This window comes from Euleptes europaea, chromosome 3 (genome assembly GCF_029931775.1).
Source record: "Euleptes europaea isolate rEulEur1 chromosome 3, rEulEur1.hap1, whole genome shotgun sequence".
NCBI lineage: Eukaryota > Metazoa > Chordata > Lepidosauria > Squamata > Sphaerodactylidae > Euleptes > Euleptes europaea.
In genome coordinates, this window is record NC_079314.1 from 104,315,938 (window position 1) to 104,338,706 (window position 22,769).

The 22,769-nt window shown below is 44.5% G+C and overlaps 1 protein-coding gene across 1 annotated transcript in view; it reads left to right on the forward strand.

Moving 5' to 3' along the window:
• The first annotated feature begins 8,777 nt into the window (after positions 1–8,777).
• Positions 8,778–22,769, forward strand: part of DDX11 (DEAD/H-box helicase 11) — a 38,122-nt gene continuing 24,130 nt past the window's right edge. Inside the window, exons 1-12 of the mRNA XM_056846586.1 lie at positions 8,778–8,807; positions 11,830–11,976; positions 12,756–12,992; positions 14,563–14,649; positions 15,590–15,747; positions 15,918–15,969; positions 16,850–16,957; positions 18,291–18,378; positions 20,224–20,429; positions 21,618–21,770; positions 21,890–21,936; positions 22,590–22,669. Of these exons, the coding sequence (XP_056702564.1) occupies positions 8,778–8,807; positions 11,830–11,976; positions 12,756–12,992; positions 14,563–14,649; positions 15,590–15,747; positions 15,918–15,969; positions 16,850–16,957; positions 18,291–18,378; positions 20,224–20,429; positions 21,618–21,770; positions 21,890–21,936; positions 22,590–22,669 (1,393 nt within the window). The remainder of the gene's footprint in view (positions 8,808–11,829; positions 11,977–12,755; positions 12,993–14,562; positions 14,650–15,589; positions 15,748–15,917; positions 15,970–16,849; positions 16,958–18,290; positions 18,379–20,223; positions 20,430–21,617; positions 21,771–21,889; positions 21,937–22,589; positions 22,670–22,769) is intronic.

Genomic DNA, 22,769 nt, shown 5'->3' on the forward strand with positions numbered 1-22,769 from the left:
CTAGCTGAGATCTCCCGCTATTCCAATCGATCTCCAGCCGATAGAGATCAGTTCATTTGGCAATCGGACTCTATGGCATTGAAGTTCCTCCCCGCCCCAAACCCCGCCTTCACCAGGCTCTGTCCCAAAAATCTCCTGCCAGGGGCGAAGAGGGACTTGGCAACCCTATCCCACATCGCCGCTTAACTTCACAGTAGACTGTACCAGCAACAAGTGGCCAAGGGGACTATACCACTGCAGGGGGGATTGTCCCCTACATTAAAGCCATTCCCTTCCAGGAAAAAAAAGATTGTCACAGAGATTGTCACAGCACTTAATGAGTTGGACTAGGATCTTACTCTCTCTGCTGTGCTAGTTTTCAGGTGAGCCTATTCATTTATTTGTGGGTACACCTAATGTGGCACCCCCCTACGAGCAATATGGTAGTGCTGTCTGTTCTTTCTCCAACCTGTTTAGCAAGCTGAATGCAGCTGCAGCAAAGATGTTTGCTAACATAGTCCAAGTGGAGTCCAAGTCATCCGCCTAGAATCTAGTTGAACCAAGTACGGTGATCTTATAGTTCAGGTGGCCACTGGGTGTGGCCTTTGCTGAACCATTGCTGGTCAGAGAACCTCCAAGTAGAGTGAAAGTGAAACCAAGTGGAGCTGGCTTGGAGTCATTGTAGAGGATACTGTAAATTCTCCCTCCCCTGACAAGAGTTTGGCCTGTGGACTTTGTTGTCATATTCACCGGCTCTTCAGTCTGCAAAGTACATATGAAGAATTTGGTTGCAGTGGAAAAAGCTTTTGTTGGGTAAGAATGTATATATTAGGTTTGTTTTTTAAATAATTGAGGTCTTGAAATACTCTTAATAGTCTTAAAATAGTAAAAGTAACAATATTAGTAGCAGTAAAATATTTATATATACGTGTGTGTGTGTGTGTGTGTGTGTGTGTGTGGGTATACACACAAGAAAAGCCATGCTGGATCAGACCAAGGCCCATCAAGTCCAGCAGTCTGTTCACACAGTGGCCAACCAGGTTCCATCTATGAAGCCCACAAACAGGACAACTGCAGCAGCTCCATCCTGCCTGTGTTCCACAGCACCTAATATAATAGGCATGCTCCTCTGATCCTGGAGAGAATAGGTATGCAGTATGACTAGTATCCATTTTTACTAGTATCCATGAATACTCCTCCATGAACATGTCCACTCCCCTCTTAAAGCCTTCCAAGTTGGCAGCCATCACCACATCCTGGGGCAGGGAGTTCCACAATCTAACTATGCGTTGTGTGAAGAAATACTTCCTTTTATCAGTTTTGGATCTGCCACCCTCCAGCTTCAGCAGATGACCCCATGTTCTAGTATTATGAGAGAGGGAGAAAAACTTTATATATAATAATGGTAACACAGCCTGTTGTACTGGGACTCCAGATCCTGCCTAGCTAAGAGGCCATTGCCCACCGTTGAGCAGATCTTGAGCCTGTTAATCAAATTGGAGGCTTTACTGTTTCGATTTTCATTTTCAACTTGTCCAGGCTTGGGAAGTGCTTTGAAAAATCAGAATGATGTGTAAATGACTATTAAGAGTAACAGGGAAGGGAGATAATATTTGTAATATATTCGACAGTGAATTACAGGCAAAACGAATAGGCAATTGAATAGGTGAGGAGGAGGGATTCCAGCATACACAATACTGCATGATGTACTTTGAAACTTGGCTGTTCAAAGAGAGAATCATCTTCCTAGACGACAGGGGCCACCAATGGTTGTTTGATGGTCTAACCATGGAATGGTCTTCTTTGTGTTTCTCACATAGGATGCCTCAGCAGAGGTGGGAAACTTTTTCAGCCTGAGAGCCACATCTGGGTACGGGAATTGTGCAGTGGGCCATTAAACACTTTATAAATAGGCTGACCATACGTACCGTTTTGAAAGGGACAGTCCCGTTTTTATCATATTTCCCAGCCGTCCCGTCTTTTTAATTAAAATGTTGATTTTGTCCCTTTTTGCACCTCATTCCACTTTCAGTGTTTGTTTCTTTCAGTTCTGACATTTCTTATGCTGCATGCAGGCATGGCTGGGTAAATTCTCAGAAAAAGTGCTCCGATCGGGCTACACTAATATTACATAACCCCTGTCCTGTTTTCCCCATCCCAATGTCCTGTTTTTGTCTCATGGAAATATGGTCAGCCTATTTATAAATGACCTCTTCATGTCCAGTCATCAGAAATTCTCCATTTGTGGCAACAACTAACATTTATTGCATGTGGTACAACATGAAAACCAAATTTGCCCCTTCTATCGCATCTTCAAAATCTGCCTTCTGAGGCAGCCTCTTCCTCTGGGCTCCTCATAGAGCCTCTTGCTCCTAGCAGGCACAGAGAATCTATTGGGAGGGAGATGTGGCCCTCTAAAGTTACCTCTTTCCACACTTTTCATCCTAAGGCTGTGTTTAATCTCAATGTGACTTACTTCCTAGTAAAAATGCTTTAGATTGCACCCTTGCAGTATATATTGGCAACTTTTGGTTAGAGCAGCTCATCTGAGCTACATGAACAATTTTGGCAAGTCTTACTATTTTGTGGATTGGAGTTGGTTGTCTGACCATCTTCCTCAGCTGTGGGATTTTGTCTGCCAGGATGTGTAAGATCTCTTTTCTTCGCAGTTCCTTGCATTGCCATGCTCTTCTGGATGAAACAAAGATTACGGGCCTGTACGCAGAATTGCCAAAGCTCTGATAATGTGGATAAGCCAAAGGATACTAAAGAAGGTGAGGATCAAACGTAATCTGGTCAGAAATATCTAAAAATGAAATGCTAAGTTACTATTACTATTTACTATTATTGTTGCACATCCTGTCCTGTTGAAAGAACAATGATAAAGCACATTTCTCTTGTGGCTTTTTAATGTACTTAGCACCTTAGTTCTTTACCTGTGAGTGTGGCTGGCGAATACTTCAACATTAGAAGGTCCAAGCCCAGGAAATTTAGAGCATGGTTCCATTTCTGCTGACAACCCCCCACCCCCCAAGTAAAATAAAATTTTTACGATATGATCCTGAAAATACCTCTCTAGGAAGAACTAGCACTTGTGATGAGGAGGAGGGCAGGGATGGTGCATTACTTTGGACTGCAGCTTGGTGCATGAGTCAGTTTTCTTCTATCCATACAAAAAGTTCCCTGCATATGGAAAACTAGCAGGAACATCTTTTTTGTATACAAGACTATTCAATCCTGTGAGCCTCAGTCTGTAGCATTACAGCCCAGATATAGATTTACCCGCTTGGTGAGCTTTCTTTCTCTCTCTCCTTAATCAGCAGATCTTTTCAAGCTGATTTCCCCCCAGGCTAGTAAGAGTGTTCCTTCTGTCTGAAAAGTGGATTTAAAATGTAGCTATATGACATTTTATGATTCCATTATAGGCCTACTCTAGGGCATTCAGTTGATTGAAAGAATTTAACTGATTCATCATCTGCCTGTTAACATAACTAATTTAATTAACAAATTGTGTTAAAATGTTAACAGATCTACTCACAGCAAGGTCTGTGTGAACTCTGCTTTATATAGATTCTTAAACTTTTCTTTCTTCCCCTACGCACATATCTGCTTCCCCCCATACCCCATCTTCAGCAGACACTGAAGGGTGCCTCCTCCAAGTCCCGATAGTTCAGTCAGTTCTTAACATTTCAGGTCCACTGAGGAGATATCTGCAGTAGTAAAGAAACCTCACCCTTCTTTTGTCAGGGGCGCAAGTTCCATCTTGGCATAGTATTAATCACATATAAAAGCTGTACACCATGAGTGCGACATAGAAACAAATCTCTACAAAACTGACAGCGAAAAATAGAAAACCCATCGATTTAAAACTATAAAAAGAAACAAAATAGGGAACATTTACTCATCCTTAACTGTAGCATTAAGCGACGGCTCGTATGACTGAATGAACCATCATAGCTGTAGAGCTACAGATAGAAGAAGAAGAAGAGTTGGTTTTTTATATGCCAACTTTCTCTATTGCTTAAGGGAGAATCAAACCGGCTCACAATCACCTTCCCTTCCCCTTCCCACAACAGACACCCTATGAGGTAGGTGGGGCTGAGAGAGTGTGACTCTCTCCAAGGTCACCCAGTTGGCTTCGTGAGTAGGAGTGGAGAAACAAATCCAGTTCACCAGATTAGTCTCCACCACTCATGTGGAGGAGTAGGGAATCAAATCCTGTTCCCCAGATCAGAGTCCACCGCTCCAAAATACCACTCTTAACCACTACACAACCCTATTTCATATCATCTGGGGTCACCCCAAACACAGTGCTTTACACTTGAGGTGGTTCACGTGCTCCACTTCCAATCAAAAGGGTTCAGTAATCAGGCATAGATTCATGAAGCAGGGTACTTTCATGAGTGAAGTAGCCTTTGTGATATAGATATATTTAGGCAGTTATGTGAAATTAATAATGTCTGCCCTCTCTTTTCTGTCCTAGTGAGAAAAGTTGTGATTGCAAATGATGCTGAAGCAAGGCCTGGAGGGAATCTTCTTCCAGTTTCTGATCCAAGTGATGCTTCTGAGAACAGGTGCAAGTCCAAAAAGCAAGCCAAAATATATGTCACAAGGCAACAAGTAAAATACTCTACTTGCAAAACCCTTTTGGAGAAATGTGAAGACATCGTTCTGCACTTATCTGGTAAAACCGAACGGTGGAACAAACCGAGTGACCAACTTCAGAAAAACTGCACGGACAAAACACCTCATAAATGTAAGGAATGTGGGAAGTGTTTCAGTCGAAAGCATTACCTGATACGACATCAGCGATGCCACACAGTGGAGAATCTCGTGAAGTGTGCTGAATGTGGTAAAACTTTGTCTCGGAATGCAGATCTTGTCAAACATCAGAGAAGCCACACAGGAGAGAAGCCGTATCGGTGTCCTCAGTGCGGAAGATGCTTTTCTCAGTCGTCGAATGCCATTAGGCACCTGAGAACTCACACAGGAGAGAAACCATACAGATGTACAGAGTGTGGGAAAACCTTTAGCCAGAGTTCACACCTCCTTTCCCATCAAAGGAGTCACAGTGGAGAGAAGCCCTACTCGTGTGTTGACTGTGAGAAAAGATTCAGTGAAAAAGCATCTCTCCGTCTTCACCAAAGAATCCACACAGGAGAGAAACCCCACAAGTGCTTAGAATGTGGGAAGAATTTCCGCCTTCTGTCCACCTTCATTACTCACAGGAGAATCCACACTGGAGAAAAGCCCTATGGGTGTCATGAATGTGGAAAAAACTTTACTCATAAATCTGCACTTACTGTGCACTGTAGAATCCACACTGGAGAAAAACCTTATAAGTGTCCTGAATGCGGTAAATGCTTCAGTCAGAGTTCCTACGTTTCTGTTCACAAGAAAATACACGAGAGAAGCACTTAAGCAGTACTGCGAATATTGATTCCACCGTGCCAACTCCATGGTTGAGAATCCAGGAAGAATACCCATGTGAGTCTACAGAGGGCGGACAGATTTCTGCCATGAAAGAATTTTGGGAATCTACAAAGAGTTGCTGAGAATCTTTCCAAATGGATATTTATGGAAAGAGTATTTGAAAGCAACATGAATACTCAAAAATGTGAATGGTGGGAATAACTTCCATTTGTATACGTCTTTTATCATTGACGTGACTGTCTGTTGTAAGTAGGACTTAGTAGGAACCAATAGTGAGGGCTTGACTATTGGGTAAACTAACATTTGGATGGAGGGATTGGCTCAAGTAGGTAAGCTGCGTGTAAATCTGGATTTCAGAGCATAGTTTCTCTTCTATTCTTTGAGCAAAGTCTTTGTAGAACACAAGCACTTTGTCATAGCCACAACCTTAATAGGTTTAATGGTTATTCAGTTTACTCCAGGGAACCTTGACAGCTGTAGTACTGGGGAATAAGAATCTCTAACAGAAAATTCTTAGTTACTCAGTTGTAAATCCTATGATTCTTTGGGGCAGCCATGACAAGTAAATGGGTGTAGAATCTGTATAAAGTTTGTAGTGTACACCTTTAGTGAATTAGAGATGCTACCTGCTGAGTGAAACAAACATTCAAATATTAAACTTCTTGCCACTTGCTTAAAAATACTAGAATGTTTGGCTCCATTTGTAGCATAATGTTTAATATTTTAGAAGACCTCCTAAACCTGGATTTAGCCATATCTATCCAGAATAGCCTTATGTCATTTAAACTTGAGTTGATCTGGGTTTCCCCCCCCCCAGGTAGCCATTTGGAGTTAATTATCCATAAAGAGAATAAGTAAGCTAACTTGTTTGCTGCTCCGCCTGACATTCTGTGTACACTTGCTTGAAGATATGTCCTGCTGCAAGAAGTGGCGTGACAGCTGAGTCAGTATATGCACAGAATCAGGCTTAAATAGGCATAGTACTGTGACTGCAGGAATTAAGGAAGTTATTGGTTATATCATACCCCCTAAAATATTTTGCTGCAGTCCCAGTTGATGGGTCTTGATGCACCTTACTGTTGAGTTCTGATCTGGTGTTAGGTCTTGTTGTGTGTTGGACTCCTTGTTCATCGCTGTTGTTAGTAGTATGGTTGCACATTTAAAAATAAAACTTTGCTTTCCACCTCTACATTGTAACATGTCATAATTTGTCTTCGTAGATATTTCTGATATTGTTTCTGGGCATTTATTATATTTAGTGAGGAAATTATTGGAGATATGTATCAGTTAATATCAACGTTCTCCAAAATGACAAAGATAGGACATTTTGGAAGACATTGATTCATAGGGTTGCCTGAGTCGGAAGCGACTTGACAGCCCTTAACACACACACATTAGTTAATATAGCAAAATTGCACAAAGTTGACCAGTTGATTGTTTCAAAGTAGCTTCTCTGCCACAGAGCCCATTTCCCTAATCAAGGGGTCAATAATATTGAAGTGGGCTCACTTGTAGAGGACACATCTATAAAATACATGCTCAGTGGTTTCCAGCTCCCCTGTGTTACATGGGCAAAGTCTCTCCACCCTGGGGATCTTAAATCTCCCTTCTAATATGGCAGATGGTAGGGCTGCACATCTGGCCAGTGTATAGGCCCTCCTATGTGAGCTTTTGAGCTTTTCACTTAAAAATATATGTGTTATGGGTTCACACTTCATGTATCTTGGAAAGAGAGCTCTGACTCACGAAGCCTCTTGCTGGAATAAATTTTGTTTGCCATGAAGGTGCTGCTTGCCTTCTGTTTACATTTTCTTATACAGAGATCACTTCTGTACCAGATGAGGTGACTATATGTTGAGTTCACTTGCAACGCGTAACAACCCAACATTTGACCATTTTGCCAAAATGCACCAAAAGCGCTGTAAAAGCAGAAGGCTGGGATGGGACAGATGGAAAATAAGAGAGGCTGCAACCCTGAAAAAAGTTGTACAGACATATTGGTGCACATAAAACCCAACAACACAATCCGTGTAATATAGGGTTACCAGGTCTCTGTTCGCCACCAGCGGGAGGTTTTGGGGGCGGAGTCTGAGGAAGATGGGGTTTGGGGAGGGACTTCAATGCCATTGAGTCCAATTGCCAAAGCGGCTATTTTCCCCAGGGGAACTGATGTCGATGCGCATTACAAAATGAATACAGTCCTAGGTGAATGAATTAGTCTCATGGGTGTGGTCGGGGTGTACATCCGTCTTGGGCCACAAATTATTACATGCAATAAAGCCAAATTAATCCCAGATTTGGTTTTTTTTTTAAATTAAGTTATTTATCATCCACCTTTCTAAATTAGACTCAAGGTGGATTTATCAGTGTGAAGTCAAGAGGATGGGACATCCAATAACTAATGTAATTGGACGATGGTTGTTTCAGATTTATAAAAAGTGTATTAACCTGACATGTTAAACGATGCAGAAATTAACGTAGTAGGATAATGCATTCAGCAAGAGATCAGTTGTAATAGCAGGAGATCTCCAGCTAGTACCTGGAGGCTGGCAAACCTAGCGTAACACTTTTTATTGGACTATCCAAACGATTGCAAAAGCGACCTGGAGTCCAGTTCCTACTTTTTATATATATGTATGTTTATTAATTTTTATAACAAAACATAAAAAACAAACAAATACAATGAAATTAACATTAAAAAAATACAAAAAGAAATGATTGCAAAGGCGACCTGGAGTCCAGTTCCTACTTTTTATATATATATATATGTTTATTAATTTTTATAACAAAACATAAACAAACAAATACAATGAAATTAACATTAAAAAAATACAAAAAGAAATGATTGCAAAAGCGACCTGGAGTTCAGTTCCTACTGACCAGTAAATTCCACTGGCATCAGTGGGACTTTTAAGCCAGAGGAAAATAAAGAGGCAGGAAGCCCAACACGATTGTCCAGGGAGAGCCCACCCCCAACCACAGCAAAGCCACCCCGATTTGCAACTGATGCCGGGAAGGCCATGAATGAGCGCGCCCCTAAATAGACGTCAGTTTGCAACTCTGGGCCCTGATTGGATCGTGAGCGGCTCGACCGCAGCCGCAGGAAGGTTCTCTCGGCCAATCGAATGCTGGCGCGCGCCGGAAAGTTCTCAAACTCTCGCTACAGGCGGGCGGGCGGGGTTTCAGCGTCCTTTTCCTCTTCGCCCCAATCCCCCGCCCTTCGTGAGTAGGAGGCGCGTGACGCCGGCTCTGGGGGCGGGGCCAGCCGCCTTTCACTGTGGCGCCTGTTTCGAAGAGCCGCTTCGCCGTCGTTGAGAACGTCAAAGCGGGGCGGGGTGTCAATCGTGGCGGGGACACAGCGAGGGATGGCGGCCGGGAAGGGACAAGAAGGTGGGGTAGGTGACGTTTGCGAGGGCGATTCGTGGGGATCGTGGGGAGGGGAGGCGTGGGTGGCCGAGCCACGCGCCCGGCCTTGTTTCTCTTGGCCTTTTATTCATTTTAAACAGTTCTTTCGCCAGGAAGCAGCGGGGACTGGGCTACGGTGAGGTGGCTGCCGAGACGTGGGGGGAGCTGGAAGAATTGTAGTAGGTCCTATAGAACATCCAGCGCAATGGAGCATCTATGTTCAGAGGCAGTGTACCTCTAAATAACAGTTGCACAGGGAGAGCAGGGAGTTCGGGTTAGCTTTGGGCTGTTACCGCACTAGGTGTTCCCAGCGATGTATCAAGAGTTTGGAAATGTTATAAAAAAACATCGCTTTAAAAGGGTTTTTGGATGCCACGGCTAAAAAAGGGTGGAAGACGACTTCACAGCTAAAGAGGCCAAACAAAGTACGAACAGTATTTTTTATAGCAGTTTCAATCTCTGAATACATTGGTGGGAATACATAGAAAGTGCGAACAGTATTTTTTATAACATTCTCAAACTCTTAATACATCAAAATATTGTCGAAGGCTTTCACGGTCAGAGTTCATTGGTTCTTGTAGGTTATCCGGGCTGTGTTACCGTGGTCTTGGTATTTTCTTTCCTGACGTTTCGCCAGCAGCTGTGGCAGGCATCTTCAGAGGAGTAACACTGAAGGACAGTGTCTCTCAGTGTCAAGGGTGTAGGAAGAGTAATATATAGTCAGAAAGGGGTTGGGTTTGAGCTGAACCCCTTTCTGACTATATATTACTATATATTTCAACCCCTTTCTGACTATATATTACTCTTCCTACACACTTGACACTGAGAGACACTGTCCTTCAGTGTTACTCCTCTGAAGATGCCGGCCACAGCTGCTGGCGAAACGTCAGGAAAGAAAATACCAAGACCACGGTCACACAGCCCGGATAACCTACAAGAATCTTAATACATCGCTGGGAATACCTAGTGCGGTAAAAGCCTTTGGCTTCCGTGGCTCGTTTAAAGGCCCTCTGGGCACATCTGTTTGGATACTGTGGGAGACAGGAACTGCTGGACTAGACGGATCCAGAGGGACTTATTTTCCAGAGACTTAAAAGCACACTTTTCTGAAATGGGATCTTTAAACCCTTATTTATCGTTTTCGTCCTGATCTGCATAGCCCAGGCTAGGTGGATCTCATCAGATCTCGGAAGCTAAGCGTGGTCGGCTTTGGTCAGTACGTGGATGGGAGACCACCAAGGAAGTCCAGGGTCATGGCGCGGAGACAGGCAATAGCAAACCACCTCTGAACGTCTCTTGCCTTGGCAACCCCACGGGGTCGCCATAAGTCAGCTGTGACTTGATGGCAAAAACAAAATCAACATTTAGGATTGATGTGTGTGAGTGAGGAATCCCTCAAGCCAAGTTGCTCTAAAAACAAGGCTGACTTTCAGACCTGCAACTCCCCCCCCCCATATGAGCTAGAAATAAATGTTAGATATAATAAGTTAATAACAGCCATCCTCTTGGGCAAATATGGCACACCTGGAGTCCAAGTCATAAGATGTTCCCACTTTGGTCTTCACTATGGCTCCATCCCCATGTTTTGACGTGCTTTTGCCTTTGGGTTACAGAACCAGGGAGCTGTCATCAGCATGAACACATGAAGCTGCCTTCTACTGAATCAGACCCTTGGTCCATCAAAGTCAGTATTGTCTACCCAGACCGGCAGCAACTCCAGGGTCTCAGGCAGAAGTCTTTCTCATTACCTACTGTCTAGTCCCTTTAACTGGAGATGCCGGGGATTGAACCTGGGACTTCTGCATGCCAAGCAGGTGCTATACCACTGAGCCATGGCCCCTCCTCAATGGAATGGGAAAGACAGGCCAGAGTGGACCCGGCCTCTCTTTCTGCCATGGCTCTGGTTTCTGTTCAGGGGCAGCAAAAACACCTGCCCATACTACCTGTGTGAGTGTTCCCGTGGGTTGGTCACCTATGTAATGAAACAAGCCAGACTTTTTAATGTGAAAAGAGATTTTGTGTTTGAGAACGTGGGGAAGCATTCCAAAATACAACTATCTGAGCAGCTGTCTGGAACAGGACCGCCCAGAATTCTCTCCTCTCACTTTACCGGTTCAGTTTGTTTGAGCTGGGGCCAATTTAAACATGAAGCTGGCCTCAAGGAACACGACACAGGGGTGCGCTGGTAGCCCATGGCTGGCATGTTTAAATTAAGCCCTGTAGAATGGCTCTGAGTTGGTTTAATGGAATGAAATACATTTCATCACTGGTTGATGCTACACACATCTGGAAACATTGATAATTTCACAAAAATCACAAAATCATATAATATAATAATTGACCATTGGATAGCAGATGCTTGTGTAAGCAAGTTTCCATGTTACAAGACCCATGGTTTGTGTTAATAGTTTACATCTGGCCCCACAAGATATAAGATTTTCTGGTTTCAGATATAAAATACCTTGTAAGGCTTATTCCTGGATGTCTTTTTAATAATCATGTTTTGTATTTATGACCACTGAGGAAGGCCCAAGAGGCCACAACGCCTATGGTCTTATATTGGTCATTTGTAATGAGTATATCCTCAACTGTGTTTGGTATCTTTGTAACAGTTTATACTGGTGGTTTTATATGTAGCCTGTATTGCAGGCCCAGTGTTTTTAACAAACTTATTATGTATATAATATAGTTATTTTGTTATAGATTTTATAGTTTCCAGCTCAACCTTTGAGATTCCCTGTACTTTTCTGGTTGAGTGCTTTCCCCCCTTCTTTGGTGTTTAATAGAATGAAGTCCTGCAGGCATTCAGCACAGTCACTGTTCGATATAGTTGGTTGAATTTAATTTGGACAGCTTCAGTTGTGGGCATTATGAGAGTGCCAGCCTCGCTAGGAGATAATTCCTGATGCTCATTGTAACATTTTCTTGTGAGCTTGCCTTTGTGAAACGATAAATATGCATTCAATAAGGTAAGACATAATTATGTGCATATGGGTGCCTTTCCCATTCCAGGAGATAGCGGAGGAAACCCAAGGAACAGCCAAGATGAAATTTCCATTTCCTTATACACCATATCCCATTCAAGAAGAATTCATGGCTAAACTTTACCAGGTCTTGGAAGCTGGAAAGATTGGTATATTTGAGAGCCCGACTGGGACAGTAAGTCTATATAAGATCCATGTGGCAGAAAGAAGGAACGCTGTGAGATCACTGGAGACTTGGGCTTGGTTCACACATATATGCAGGAGAAAGAGGTGGTAGGGCCTTGAGGTAGTTGAATGGATTGTACCATTCAGACTTGAAGGGGTGGATTCCAGCCTTGAATGTTCCTTTGCAAACCCCATGCAGATACTAACTTAGCACAGCATTTTCTGCCCCTCTCTTCGCTGGTAGGGCTGGTTATCTTTTGCAGGGAATTTTTAACAGATGGGCATAAAAAAAAATGACTGGTTTCAATTTAAATTAACAAGATTTCCAGCAAGGGCTTCAATTATTTCAGGGTTTAACTTCAAAACTTCTGCCCAATGTAAACTCTTATTCATAAGCCATATAAAGTGATCATGAAGAGTGTACCTGAATCTGTGCACTGTGACATTCTTTGACCATTGACAAAGATTGCAGGTAGCCTGGTTGTTCCAAATAAAACATGGGATGCATGATCTTCTGCCTGCAGTGTAAAGTGGTACATCTGCAACCTCATTCTTCTGAAAGTGCTAGCCAGACTCTGTGGCAGCCCAAGAGGGGTGGGTATGGGGAGGGGAGAAACAGTGCTGGGTTGGTCATTTGGTTATATTTCTGGAAGTTGTTGCTGATGCCCAGGTGTATAGCCAGCTGGCAGATACCTTATTAAAAATTATTGGGAACTTTTGCTTTACGGAAATGGTTTTTTGCCTTTCTGTCCATTCTCGAGCTATTTCCCTTTTGATCATTATTTCTAGGGCAAATCTATGAGCCTTATTTGTGGCGCCCTCACGTGGCTCCGAGATTTTGAAGGAAAAAAGAGGCAGGAGGAGGCCCGGCTGCTCGCAGCTGAACTTGGAGGGAAGGGTACGGCAGAGCAGTCTGAGAAGGGCAGCCCGGAGTCTGCGGACAGTCAGGTGTCTTCAGCAGAGCCCGACTGGATTGCCCAGTTTGTGCAGAAGAAGGAAGAGCGAGAAACGGCCCACAGACTGAAGGTGAAAACAAGTTGCTTGTTGTATACAGCAGGGCCATCCTTGAGCCACAAGGAAATGCGGGCTATCAGTATGTTAATAAATAATTAAAATATTTTTTATTTTAGAGAGCCAGAGTGGTGTAGTGGTTAAGAGCGGTGGTTTGGAGCGGTGGAGTCTGATCAGGAGAACTGGGTTTAATTCCCCACTCCTCCACATGAGCGATAGAGGCTAATCTGGTGAACTGGGTTGGTTTCCCTACTCCTACACATGAAGCCAGCTGGGTGACCTTGGGCTAGTCACAGTTGTCTTAGAGCTCTCTCAGCCTCACCTACCTCACAGGGTGTCTGTTTTGGGGAGGGGAAGGGAAGGTGATTGTAAGCCAGTTTGATTCTTCCTTAAGTGGTAGAGAAAATCGGCATATAAAAACCAACTCCTCTCCATAAGAGGAAGGGTGTCCCTATAGAAGCCAGGAATGTAGAAAACAAACCACTTTGAACAACCCCAATCTGCCAGGTTTTACCAAATGTTTCATATGATGCACCACATATTTTAGGCTGCCCTTTCCGTATTTCAATTTTAAAAGTTTTTCCCCTCTTTTATTTGAGACATATCACTTTATCTGTTAAGATACTTGTTTACCTGGAATTAAGGATGAACAGATAGATTCAGCCCCTGATGAATAGCCAAGAAATAATGTGGTTCTCTTCCCCATTGCGCCTTTGCTGCTTCCCTGTCAAACCTTATGCCAGTCCTCTGTACCTGCTCACTTTGACCACTGGGTAAATCATCTGCCTAGTACATTTGTATCACATCCTTCCTCCAAAGAGTTCAGGACAGTATGCATCGTTGTCCCTTCTTTTCATCCCCGCCACATACCTATGGGGTAGATTAGGCTGAAGGAGAGTGATAGTTACAGAGTCACCCAGCAAGCAGAGTAGGAATTTGAATCTGGGTCTCCCAGATCCAGTTTGACACTGCCCACTACTCCACGTGGTTTTTTAAGGTAAGGAATCAGAGATGGGAAAACCTATAAAGTGTCTGGAGTAGTTTGCCAAAGATTCTCTACCACCTGGGTGCAAACTGTTGTTTTTTAGCATAGACTGCAGCTATTGCTAAAACCTAGATGCAATAGCAAGGTCTGGGGACATGTATAAGCATTTAAGAAAGGCTAAAATTGGTATTTGGGTGGTAAGGGGTGGTTCTAATGTGTCTAGAATTGGTAATGGGCACAGAGGCTGCACTGCTGTTCCAGTTCATGTTCCAAGGAAGAAGAGTGGGTTTCTATACCCCGGTTTTCTCTACATTTTTAAGGAGTCTGAAACCTGTTTACAATCTCTTTCCCTTCCTCTCCCCACAACAGACACCCTGTCAGGTAGGTGGGGCTGAGAGAGTTCAGAGAGAACTGTGACTAGCTCAAGGTCACCCTGCAGGCTTCATGTGGAGCAGTGGGGGAACAAACTTGGTTCACCAGATTAGAGTCTGCCGCTCATGTGGAGGAGTTGGGAATCAAACCCCGTTCTCCACTGCTCTGAACCACTACACCACACTGGCTCTCGTTAGTTAATCTATAATGACTGTGGCTTTATTGTAGGACGAGCAGGTCAGGAGGAAGAAGCGAGAAGAACGGCTGGAGCAAATTCGCCACAATGTGCAGCTGAAATACGCATCTAAAAGGAAGGTGAGCTGCCTCAGTCCTCGGAGACATTTTTGTAAATCTCTGAATGTCTCAGTGTAGTTGCTGGAATGTTACATTGCCCAAGTTTGCCTAGAATTAGGAAATCAAATTCCTGGCTCATCATTTAGCATGCCCCATTTTATTGTGGGCCCTGACTTGGATGGCCCAGGCTAGCCTGATCTCATCAGATCTCAGAAGCTAAGCAGGGTCGGTCCTGGTTAGTACTTGGATGGGAGACCATCAAGGAATACCAGGGTTGCTATGTAGAGGCAGGCAATGGCAAACCACCTCTGAGCGTCTCTTGCCTTGAAAACCCTATGGGGTTGCCATAAGTTGGCTGTGACTTGACGGCACATTTTATTGTGGGGTATATGATAAAACCACAGTGAAGACTGCAAACAGGTAACAAGTTGCATCCAACCAGCTTTTTCATCCCCTTTAACTACCAAAAAGACCATGCTGGGGATTATGGGACTTGTATAGGTAATAGTCATGTTGGGATGGTGACTGTAGTAATTAGGGGAAAAACTGGCCGTCTCAAACCCAATGTTATACATCCCAGAACCAAATCTGGACTCAATCAAGTATAAGCCTACTGTCCAAGAATTTCCATGCTTGCTTTGAGACTGAGAGCTGATCTAGTTTAGCATTTTTTCTGTCTGCGCTCTGTGATGGATCCACAGCGATCTGTGTCTTGCGAGGTGGTAGATGAACTATGTGGACTGAAGCTCTCTAGGCTTGTGTGCAGAGGTCTGACTGGAGAAGTTGGCTGCTGGCTGGAGAAGTTGCCTGCCGGCATCACACTCTTCGCTGTGGTTTTCTGAGGAGGAGTTGTTGAACTGGGGATGGAGGCCGAGTAGGAGGTTCACAAGACTTCTGTGTCTCGTAGGATGGTGAGCTGATTGGCTTAGGGTGAGTGATGGTTGCATTGTGCTGATTTCAGAAGACGGAGGAGGAAGAGATGGAGCATCTGCTGCAGCTCAGCAAGGACATCTTGTCGGACCAGGGTGAGTTGGGTGGCTTGGAGCCACTGGATCAGAATGAGGAAGAGCTGATCCTTGCAGAGTACGAGAGTGACGAGGAGAAGAAAATGGGCAACAGGTAAGAACGAGAGTGGCGCGATCAACTGATGAGGTGTGCCTTCCCTTGCAAGGTTTTTTTTTTAAAGATTGAGGCAGCACCTTCCTTGATGTAGGATAGTCCTGCCTTAGGACATTGGTTGGCCTAGGCTGGGGTCAGAATTATAGCGGTTTTCCTGCTTTCTGTCTTAGATTAAGCAAAGAAGAAGATGATGACAATCTTGAGGAAGAGCACGTAACTAAGGTAAAGTCTTTAGGAACATCTCCAGCATGGTGTAGTGGTGAAGAGCGGTGGTTTAGAGCGGTGGACTCTAATCTGAAGAACCGGATTCGATTCCCCACTCCTCCACATGAGCGGCGGAATCTAATTCGGTAAACCGGGTTGGTTTCCCCACTCCTCCACATGAAGCCAGTTGGGTGACCTTGGGCTAGTCACAGTTCTCTTAGCATTCTCTCAGCCCCACCCACCTCGCAGGGTGTCTGTTGTGGGGAGGGGAAGGGAAAGTGATTGGAAGCCAGTTTGTGATTGGAAGCCAGTTTGATTCTTCCTTAAAAGAAGATTATTTTGATTCTTCCTTCCGTACCTTAAAAGGTACAGAAAGTCAGCATATAAAAACCAACTCTTCCTCGTCCCCATCCCTACACAAATGTGGGGTTAAGGTTGTCTAAGAGCAGCATTGCAAAATCATTTGCAGGGAAATGCCATGATGGGGGGGTGTAAGTTCCTTATTTTTTCCCTTTAGCCACATTTATGTATTACAACTCTCTAACCCCCTAGGCTTGGAGTATATAAAATATACGCTCCCTAGGCTTGGAGTGTATAATATTATGTTACGTTAGGTTACGTTTTCCAGGGCATAAGTTTTCAGGAGTCTAAGCTCCCTTTGTCAAGCTTGCTCTGGAAATCTTGGTCTCTAAGGTGCTGCTGGGCTTGAATCTTGCTCAAGTACAGGTGGAAGATTCTTAGGTTTCGAAGGCTATTCAGGAGCAGGCTGCTGCAGAGGCCTTTCCGTCCCCACTATTCATGTTGCTTCAGACATGTCATTCCTGCATTACCCAGAATAAATGGCTGCGAACCGGTTTGGGTCTCCCATTGCATTTCTTTTCTGTCTCTGTTTTCCCAGATCTACTACTGCAGCCGGACACATTCTCAGCTGGCCCAGTTTGTGCACGAGGTCCAGAAGAGCCCCTTTGGCAAGGAGACCCGGCTGGTGTCCTTGGGATCCAGGCAGGTATGCAGCTCTGTGACATTCCAGAAAAGGGGCTCACCTGCGGCTTAGGGTGGAGGTAGACGGGAAACTGAGCAAGACGCTGCATCCCAAAACATCAGCTGGGCGCCCAGTTCACCTCCCTCTTTCTGTAATATCAAGGAGATGTGTTGTTGTCATGTTGTATACAAACACACATGCACAGCAGCCAATGGTATGGGGAAACTAATGCTGATGTGAATTCAACTTGATTCCATCCTCAGAACTCCCAACGTAGACATTTGCGTTAAGAGCGGTGGTTTGGAGCGTTGGACTCTGATCTGGAGAACCGGGTTTGATTCCCCTCTCCTCCACATGAGTGGTGGAGGCTAATCTGGTGAACTGGATTTGTTTCCCCACTCCTACTTATGAAGCCAGCTGGGTGACCTTGAGCTAGTCACAGCTCTCTCAGCCTCACCTATCTCACAGGGTGTCTGTTGTGGGGAAGATGATTGTAAGCCGGTTTCATTCTCCCTTAAGTGGTAGAGAAAGTCGGCATATAAAAACCAACTCTTCTTCTTCTTCGACACTCAAGGCAGATTACAAAACACAGAAAGCAATTTAGGTCAGACAGATTAGACATCTAATGAACAATGGAATACTACTAGGATTACAGAATTAGAAAACAATGCAGAGAACTGGGCAAGACAGAGGATTACAAAAGTAAAAAACTGTGCAGTAAATTCAAGACAATATATGCAATAAACTGTTAATAGACTACAATCCTGTCCCTTTATAAAAGTACCCTTCTGGTCTGTTACATTACACTACAACTGTAATCACTGTATAAAAATGCCCTCCTGAACATCTCTTGTTTTGCACATTCTGTGGAACGACAGAAGTGTGGGAGCCTTCCTGGCCTCCTGTGGCCGGCCATTCCACAAAGTGGGAGCCACCACAGAGAAGGCACGTGAACTGCATAAGCTGCAGTCAAATGTAAAGAGAGTTTAAGCAAATCGTTTTCACAGTGAAATAGCAGTAAAAGGTTAGGTGATACTGACAGTTGTTGTTTATTTGGTTTTGTACATTCTAGGATGCAAACTGGAATTTAATTAAAAAGAAGGGGGTTGGGCAGTACCTCTGGGAATCCACATTGTGTGCCAGAGATCAGCCTTCCCGGATGGGGTCGTACTTATTCAACATCTGCGGTGCCACAGCCTTCATCTTGGCTTTGTGATTCAGTAAACACAGAGGGCCCTTTAGAATGCAGGCTGATTCCAAATTGCGTTCCATCAGGCCCATCCTGAGTCCATGTGGGAGGGAGGGCACTTAAATGTGCTGTGGTTAAGTGTTGTCTGCTTTCATGTATCTGTCTCAGAACCTGTGTGTGAACGAGGAGGTGCGACGGCTGGGAGCTGTTCAGCTTATCAATGATCGTTGCATGGAAATGCAGAAGAATAAACATGGTATGACGGAGTTTGGGTGGGTGGGGGAGGAGAGGCATCACACCCTTGGGGAGGGGCCCTGACTCAGTGGTAGAGGATCTGCTTGGCATGCAGAATGTCCCAGGTTCAGTCCCTGGCATCGCCAGTTAAAGGGACTAGGTAGGTAGGTGGTGTGAAAGACCTCTGCCTGAGACCCTGGAGAGCTGCTGCCGGTCTGAGTAGGCAATACTGACTTTGATGAACCAAGGGTCTGATTCAGTATAAGGCAGCTTCATGTGTTTGTGTGTTCAATAAGCTGGATAATAATTAAGGAGGGGGAGTCAGGTACGAATGTGTGAAACAAACCATATATCAACTGTTACCCAACAAATATGGAATTATTTTCAAAACTCACAGTAATGCATTCATTATATACATGAATAACAATTCAATAATATACATTATTATCAATTCAATAATATAGTTGCAAATCAAAGGCAGTATAAGGCAGCTTCATATGTTCATGTATCCACGTCAATGTTCTCTATTCTGACTGGCAGCATCTCTTCAGGGTCTCAGGTAGAGGCCTTTCATATCACATATTTATCTGATTTTTTAAAAAAATTGGAGATGCCAGGGATTGAATTGAGGATCTTCTGCATCATTAAGACTAAAACTGTCAGCCTCAAAATGAGATGGAGGATTTGGAAAAGAGAGGAATGTGAGTAACTGAAGGACAGTGTCTCTCAGTGTCAAGTGTATAGGAAGAGTAATTCTGACTATATATTACTCTTCTGACTATAGATTACTCTTCCTACACACTTGACACTGAGAGACACTGTCCTTCAGTGTTACTCCTCTGAAGATGCCTGCCACAGCTGCTGGCGAAACGTCAGGAAAGAAAATACCAAGACCACGGTTACACAGCCCGGATAACCTACAAGAACCAATAAAATAACAATTTGCACCAGGAGAACTAATAACTTTAGCACCTCCCCTATATAAAAATGTGTACGCATTTATTGTATCGGAACAGTCATTATAATAACTAATCACTAATTAAGTGCTTCCAGTTCATCTGTTTTTAGCATGTCAGATAAAAGAATAATAAAATAACATATTGTCGAAGGCTTTCATGATCAGAGTTCATTGGTTCTTGTAGGTTATCCGGGCTGTGTAACTGTGGTCTTGGTATTTTCTTTCCTGACGTTTCGCCAGCATCTTCAGAGGAGTAACACTGAAGGACAGTGTCTCTCAGTGTCAAGTGTATAGGAAGAGTAATTCTGACTATATATTACTCTTCTGACTATAGATTACTCTTCCTACACACTTGACACTGAGAGACACTGTCCTTCAATGTTACTCCTCTGAAGATGCCTGCCACAGCTGCTGGCGAAACGTCAGGAAAGAAAATACCAAGACCACGGTTACACAGCCCGGATAACCTACAAGAACCAATAAAATAACAATTTGCACCAGGAGAACTAATAACTTTAGTACTAAGATAATGATGGGTGTATGTACGTATTATGATATAGATGCTTGGACACAGACATATCTTTTCACTCTTAATTTTCCCCCTTCCCATTTTCTTTTTCTGTATCCTCTATATAAAAATAGAATTATTAAAAAAGAAAAAAATCCTCCATCTCATCTTGCTTATCTGAACTCAGGTCATGAGGTCCAAGTTTGGCTTGGGGCAAACGCCTGGTGCACATTTGGCTTTTTGAAGTGCCAGGCACGCACCCGTGGCGCTTTAAAAATAAGTAAAAGACAGGGTCCCTGTCCCAGCCCAGGTACATATATTTGATGTTGATGTGTGAATACGTGTGCTTTTTTTGATCTTTGGCTCTCATACCTTCTTCCCTCTGACTTCTTTGCCTTCAGAGAAGAAGAGTGCAGAAGAGGAGGTGGAGAGGAAGAAGAAGCGCCTGAGCCGAGCAGCGTGTCCGTTCTACTCATATGAGAACATGCAGTTTCTTCGGGACGAGGTTTTGGTGGAGGTGAAAGATATCGAGGAGCTGGTGGCCCTGGGGAAGGAAGCCAAAGCCTGCCCGTACTATGGAAGCCGCTTTGCCATTCCGGCTGCTCAGGTAGCTGGAAGTAAATCGATGTCTAGCGCTCGAAAAATGTGATCTTGGAATCGTCTCCCAAGTGACACTTAAAATCCCCATCGCTGTTATGAGAGCTTTCGCCACTCCTGCACATGAAGCCAGCTGGGTGACCTTGGGCTAGTAACACTTTCTCATCCCCACCTATCTCACAGGGTGCCTGTTCAGGGGAAGGGAAGGTGATCGCAAGCCAGTTTGATTTTTCCTTAAGAGGTAGAGAAAGTCGGCATATAAAAACCAACTCTTCTTCTTAACTCGGAATCTCAGCAGTCAAGAAAATAAAACACCAACTAAGGAGGGTGTAAAGGGCTACAGGGAAATGTTATGGGGAGGAATTAGTCTCGGCATACCTTTATAGGCACTGAATAGAGCACTGTATGCCAATAAAGGTCTTGAATTGAATTGAACTGAATAGAGCACGTATGAGGGATGAAGGGGGCTGCACTAATTACAATACAGACGAGAGAGAGAGAAATCCAAACGAGTAAAGGAAAAAAAATCCTGACGTGACTCACTGTACTTTCCCCCAGTGCACATGGTACTTTCTCATTCCTTAGATTTACAGCATTGGGGCAGCCCCCACCCCCATGCCGAGGTTAGGGATGCTACCTTGATTGGCATTTCCCCCTCGGACAGGGAAGGGGCCAGCTAATGCTGCCCTGAGGTTTTGGGGAGGAGGAAGTTTGGGGATTCATCCCTTTCCTGAGAAGAAAAAGAGTTGGTTTTATATGTTGACTTTCTCTACCACTTAAGAATCAAACCGGCTTACAATCACCTTCCCTCCCCCTCCCCACAACAGATACCCTGTGAGGTAGGTGGGGCTGAGAGAGTGTGACTAGCCCAAGGTCACCCAGCTGGCTTCATGTGTAGGAGTGGGGAAACCAACCCAATTCACCAGATTAGCCTCCGCCGCTCATGTGGAGGAGGGGGGAATCAAACCTGGTTCTCCAGATCAGACTCCACCACTCCTAACCACCACTCTTAACCACTACACCATGTATCCGTTAAGCAGATGGAGGCGGTTTCTGAATCCAAGAGGCTGGTGGGATGCTCTGAGCCTCTGGGGAGCTTATCTCAAGGAAGGACAAGGGAAAACAAGACCCAGGTGGGGAGGGTGACTGTGAGGGCCACAGCTCACGACACCTGTAAAGTCCCATTTCTCTCTCGCAGCTGGTTGTGTTGCCCTATCAAATGCTTCTGCACGAAGCCACCAGAAATGCATCTGGGATCAAACTGAAGGATCAAGTGGTGATAATTGACGAGGCCCACAACCTGATAGATACCATCACCTGCATCTACAGCGCTCAGGTTAGCGGTTCTCAGGTGAGTTGGTCCTGATGGCCCCTGCTGTGACGTTTTGCCAGAAAACCTTCAGATTGGAAAAAGGTGGGTTTGGGGGGGGGGGCAAAATGCCTAATTCCTACTTTTTGTTTCCATTGTAGCTGTGCTGTGCCCATTCCCAGCTCTCACAGTACATGGAGCGGTACAGGTGAGGATATTCCCAGCTAATTTGTGCATCCTGAAGAGCCTTTCCTATGCTAGCAGTAGAGACCCAGCATGGTGTAATGGTTAAGAGCGGAGGTTAGGAGCAGTGGACTATAATTTGGAGAACTGGGTTTGATTCCCCACTCCTACACATGAAGCCAGCTGGGTGACCTTGGGCTAGTCACAGCTCTTAGAGCTCTCTCAGCCCTACCCACCTCACAGGGTGCCTGTTGTGGAGAGGAAGGGAAGGTGATTTGGTTTCCCCACTCCTACTCATGAAGCCAGCTGGGTGACCTTGGGCTAGTCACAGCTCTCTTAGAGCTCTCTCAGCCCCACCCACCACACAGGGTGCCTGTTGTGGGGAGGGGAAGGGAAGGTGGTTGTAAGCTGGTTCGATTCTTCCTTAAGTGATGGAGAAAGTCGGTATATGAAAACCAACTCCTCCTCCTTGCAGTAAATTCTAATAAGAATTGATTAGTAGGAACACAGTAAAGATGGTATTGCACCAGTAATACTTGGTTGCATATGACATTATTTACCCGGTGGTATCACCCTCTTGTAATTTGCCTTGGCAATTCTCCCACCCAGCCCAGAATTAAGGCTGCGTTCCATTGTGAGCACCATTTGATCATGGAGTCTTGGCCCTCTCTTTCATAGGAAACGCCTGAAAGCCAAGAACCTGATGTACATTAAACAGATTATCTTCTTGCTGGAGAAGTTTGTCACTGTTCTTGGAGGTAAGGGTGAGTTGAGGTTGGCTAAATCCCACCTTGGCTGGGAGCAGGTCCCTTCTGTTTTTAGAACTGCTGCTTTCCCCCAGAGATACTCTGTACATTT